The sequence below is a fragment of the Hipposideros armiger genome, unplaced genomic scaffold (assembly GCF_001890085.2).
Source record: "Hipposideros armiger isolate ML-2016 unplaced genomic scaffold, ASM189008v1 scaffold_1417, whole genome shotgun sequence".
In the NCBI taxonomy this organism is placed as follows: domain Eukaryota; kingdom Metazoa; phylum Chordata; class Mammalia; order Chiroptera; family Hipposideridae; genus Hipposideros; species Hipposideros armiger.
In genome coordinates, this window is record NW_017732767.1 from 28,290 (window position 1) to 33,319 (window position 5,030).

At 41.5% G+C, this 5,030-nt stretch overlaps 1 protein-coding gene across 1 annotated transcript in view; it reads right to left on the bottom strand.

The window, feature by feature from the left end:
• Window positions 1-5,030, bottom strand: part of LOC109377481 (zinc finger protein 525-like) — a 20,066-nt gene that overhangs the window by 2,502 nt on the left and 12,534 nt on the right. The window contains exons 5-6 of the mRNA XM_019633842.1: window positions 4,442-4,515; window positions 3,128-3,818 (exon numbers count right to left, since the gene is read on the bottom strand). Coding sequence (XP_019489387.1) covers window positions 3,128-3,818; window positions 4,442-4,515 — 765 coding nt within the window. The remainder of the gene's footprint in view (window positions 1-3,127; window positions 3,819-4,441; window positions 4,516-5,030) is intronic.

Here is a 5,030-nt window from a genome sequence, read left to right on the forward strand (position 1 = left end):
GAGTGCTAAGAAAATGGCAGTGCAATGTGAATGCATTTTGGTGGCCACTGAGAAAAATGGTAACTAATTGTTCAAACACCACAAAGCATGCAGTATTGAAGACAAACATCAAGGATAGGAATATAACACTGCCTCTAAAGAAGAAACGAAAACATTTTAAACCAGAAAATTACATGCACAAAACACCAAGAATACACATCTGGCAGAACCGGTTTGATAGGCATAAGAACTTCAAGCTCAGCTGCCTGTTATTTGTGTTCTCTTGTACAAAGCAGGTCTACACAGCCTGGGATGGAGGCTGTTTCTTCTCCAAAGCCTCAACAAAACATCACAACATACAAAAAAACAGAACATGGACCAATCAGAGGAACAGACTAAATCTTGAGACATTAGCCCAAAACTAATTGAGCTATTAATTACCTGACCAAGAACTCAAAATACACTGTCATAACCTTAAAACTGTTTTAAGTTACCCCTATGGTAATCACAATAAAATACCTAAAACAGACACATACAAAGAAATTGAGAAAGAAATGAAAGCATTCTACTACCAAACAAAATCAACGAAAAAATAGCAGAGTTCAGAGGTGGGAACATGGGACAAAATAGCTACAAAAAAGGCAGAAAACAATTCTAAAATGGTTAGAGTAGTCCCTCTGTCTCAGTGATTACTTTAAGTGAAAACAGATGAAACTTCCTGAATCAATACACAGGAGTTGCCTGAATGGATAAATAAATAAAGTCCAGCTAACTTCTGTCTACAAGAGACTCACTTTAGATGTGGGTACATGGATGGGACTGAAGTCAAAAAATGGGAAATGTATTCCACAGAAATGATCACCAATAAAAAGCACAGGTGGGGCTGGCCGAGTGGCGCATTGGTTAAGAACTGGCTTGGGACGACAGCTCTGAGCAGCAGGGCCCCGGTTCGGATCCCACATGAAGGCCAGCGACACTGCCCTTTACAGCTAAGATGGTGAACAACAGCTCAACCTGGAGCTGGGTTGCTGTGAGTCGCCAATAACGGCGAAGAATGCAGCCCCTGCTGCAGTGGGCTGCCATAAGCCATCGTGTCGCCAGCAGCCAGCGTAAGCTGCCAAGAGCCACCGTGAGTGGTTGTTCAGAGGCCGGCGACCAATCTGCCTCAACTGGGAAAAGCGCAATGATAATACCAACATGGGCCAGTGAAGCAACATCCTCCACAACTATACTGAAGAACAAAAGGACAGCAACTTGTCTGTTCCCCTTTCCCCCGATTCCCCAGCACTGTTCCCCTCCCCCAACTCCCCAATAAAATCTTAAAAAAAAAAAAGCACAGGTGGCCATAATGAATAAATATACAGTGTCAAAACGTGTCAGAACACAAAGAAGGACACTATATAATGATAAAATGGTAAATTCAACAGGAAGGTGTAACAATTACATTTGTGTAAAAAGTGGTATAGCCAAAAACAATATGGAACTTCCTCAAAAATAATAAATACAACTATCATATGACCCAGCAATTCCACTACTGGGCATTATCCAGAGAAATAAAAAACACTAATTCAGAAAGATATCTGGGCCAGCCGAGTGGCTTGTTAGTTAACAGTTGGCTTGGGAGTGCAAGCTCTGAGCAGCAGGGATGCCAGTTCCAATCCCACATGGACCAGTGACGCTGCGCCCTCTACAGCTAAGATGGTGAACAACAGATCGACCTGGAGCTGGGCTGCTGTGAGTAGCCAGCAATGGTGTAGGCTGCAGTGGGGCTGCCATGAGCTACTGTGAGTGGCTATCAGCCAGTGTGAGCAGCCGTCCAATGGCGGGCAACCAATCTGCCTCACCTGGTAAGAGCGCAATGATCACAATACCAACATGGGCCAGTGAAGTGATGTCCTCCACAACTAGACTGAAGAACAAAAGGACAGCAACTTGTCTGTTCCCCTTCCCTGATTCCCCAATGCTGTTCCCTCCCCCAATTCCCCAATAAAATCGTTTAAAAAAAGATATTTGCATCCGTACATCCATTGCAATATTATTTACAACAGACAAGATATATACGCCCATCAACCAATCAATGGATAAAGAAGATGTGGTAAATGTACACAATGGAATATTTCTCAGCCAGGAGGAAAACGGAAATCCTGCCAGTGGCCACATCATACATGGACCTAGAGGGTACTATGCTAAGTGAGATAACACAGACAGAGAAAGACTAATGCCACACAATTTCACTGATACGTAAAAGCTAAAAACTAGAAACGGAAAAATAAATCAAAAAAAGATTCACATGGGCCGGCCAAGTGGCTCAGTTTGTTAAGAGTTTGCTTGAGAGCACAAGCTCTGAGCAACAGGGCCGCCAGTTTGATTCTTACATGGGCCAGTGACACTGCACCTGAGCTGAGCTGCCACTGAGCTGCCAATAGGTGCCAGGATGGCTCAGCTGGTGAGAGCACGTGCCCCTAACAACAAGACTGCCTGTTCGATAGTGAGCTACACCCTCCCGCAACTAACACTGAACTTGGCTCCTTGAGCTGAGCTGCCACCCGGATGGGTCATTGGATAGAGCATGTGCTCTTAATAACAAGGCTACTGGTTCGACTCCTGCATGGGATGGAGGCTACGCCCACCTGCAATTAAGACTGAACCTGGCACCTTGAGCTGAGCTGCCACCCGATGGCTCAGTGGATAGAGCGTGTGCTCTTAATAACAAAGCTGCTGGTCCAGCTCCTGCATGGGATGGTGGCTATGCCCACCCGCAACTAAGACTGAACATAGCACCTTCAGATGAAAGGGCACGAGCTGCCGACGGGTGCCCTCCACAACCAAGATTGAAGAACAGCAACTTGGCTGGTCCCCTGCCCCAATTCAGCAATACTGTTCCCCTCCCCCAATTCCCCAATTAAAAAAAAAATAAAAGAGATTCAAGAAACAGAGAATTAACTGATGGTTGCCAGAGAAGACAGGGCCATGGGGAAAATCCAAAAAAGGTGAAGGGGAATCAGAGGTATAAACGTCTAGTTATGAAAAGTCTAAAGTACGGGATATACCAAATATATAAAATGCTCATGCAACTCAACACCAAAAAAACAAACAACCCAATTAAAAAATGGGCAGAGGATATGAAGAGACGTTTCTCCAAAGANACATTTGTAAGGCTTCTCTCCAGTATGAATTCTCATATGTGCAGCAAGAGGTGAACACTGAGTAAAGGCTTTACCACATTCTCTACATTTGAAAGGCTTCTCTCCAGTATGGATTCTCCTATGTACCATGAGAGCTGAATGTTTAATAAAGGCTTTGTCACAGTGTTCACATTTGAAAGGCTTCTCTCCAGTATGGATTCTCCTATGTACCATGAGAGCTGAATGTTTAATAAAGGCTTTGCCACAGTGTTCACATTTGTAAGGCTTCTCTCCAGTATGGGTTTTTCTATGTACAATGAGAGTTGAATGTTTAGTAAAGGCTTTGCCACAGTGTTCACATTTGTAAGGCTTCTCTCCAGTATGGGTTTTCCTATGTCTGTTTAAACTGGATAATCGACTAAAGACTCTGCCACACGGGATACACTTGTAAGGTTCCTCTCCAGTATAAATATTCTCATGTTCAGTAAGATATAAAGATTGGTTCAAAGACTTGTCATATTCACTGCATTTGTTTGGCTTCTCTACAATATAACTGTTCTGATGTGTAAGATTTGAGTTTTCATGAAAGTCTTTCCCATGTGTATGCTGGTTCTCTCGAAACTGCAATTTCTGATGCTTATTAGGATCTGACCCTTGTTTAAAGTTTTTCCAAGATTCACTGAATTGATAGCTTCTCTCATCATTACACATACTCTGGTAATCAACAAAGACAGAAAGGCCTTTAGTGAGGACTCTAATTTCATTAAACAGGTAAAGTTGTTCCCCATTACCCATGATACCTATGGAACCATGATGCTTCTATAAATACCCTCCCACATTTACGAAAATTACAGAATTTGAAACAAGGAAGGATTGTTTTTTGGTTGAAAGAATAACGAAAGCCTGGTTAAGAGATTGTAAAATTGAGCACATTTAGAATTTCGATCTTCATTTTTAAATCTCTGATTGTTAAATGTTTGACTGAAAGTTTAATCTAATCCTGTATTTTTAATTATTCAAATGATTATCACACCATGAATTACATTAACTTCCCACATATTTCACATTTCCTTTCAAAGAATATATATCTTTAATAATAAATTGTTTTCTACCTTTACATTCAGAAACAAGTGTTCTACTAATGTACCCGCCTTAAAGTACAGGGTTTCACAACATTTCTTACATCTTTGATCTCTTTGGCAACAAGGATTTTACTATGAGTAACTGTCCCAGTTTGGTTATGTCCATCATAATGTCCTTCAGCCCTTCACACTCCCCTCATATTCCCACTCTTTCATTAAGTGCAGATTGTCAAGGCCGCACCTTCCATATCTTACCAGCAGCATTTTGTGGAATGAATCTTCTATTCCTGGGTTTGTCAGTAAGTTCAAGGTGTCCTCAGAAGACATAGCTGAAAGACACCCAATAAATTGTCACTCTTACTACATGCATGTGAATATACTTTAAATTCTAACAGACAAATTTAATACTGATTACAGGACTGAACAAGACGGCATAAGAGGAAACACCAAAACTGCCATCCTCCATGGAGACATGAACTTAGCAACAACTACTGACCCAATGAGCTTTGTAATTACTCAGAAACCATGCTCAGGATAGGAAACCACATGCAAGAGTCACATCAAAGAGGGATGAAAAGTTGCTTACATAATATTGTATGTCAACTATAAGTGAATATATATATATATATATATATATATAATCATGGGACATGGAGTATAGTGTGGGAGTGGAGTCAAGGGAATTGTAATATTGTAATAGATATGTAAGATATTGGGGGGAAGTGGAGCGGCGGATTGGGGGAGGGGGGTTGTCACCTCGAGGGGTAAAAAGTATAACTACTGCACTGTGTTGTACAGCTGAAACTAATTCTAAAAAATGTGTATTTCACAATAAAAAAGAATT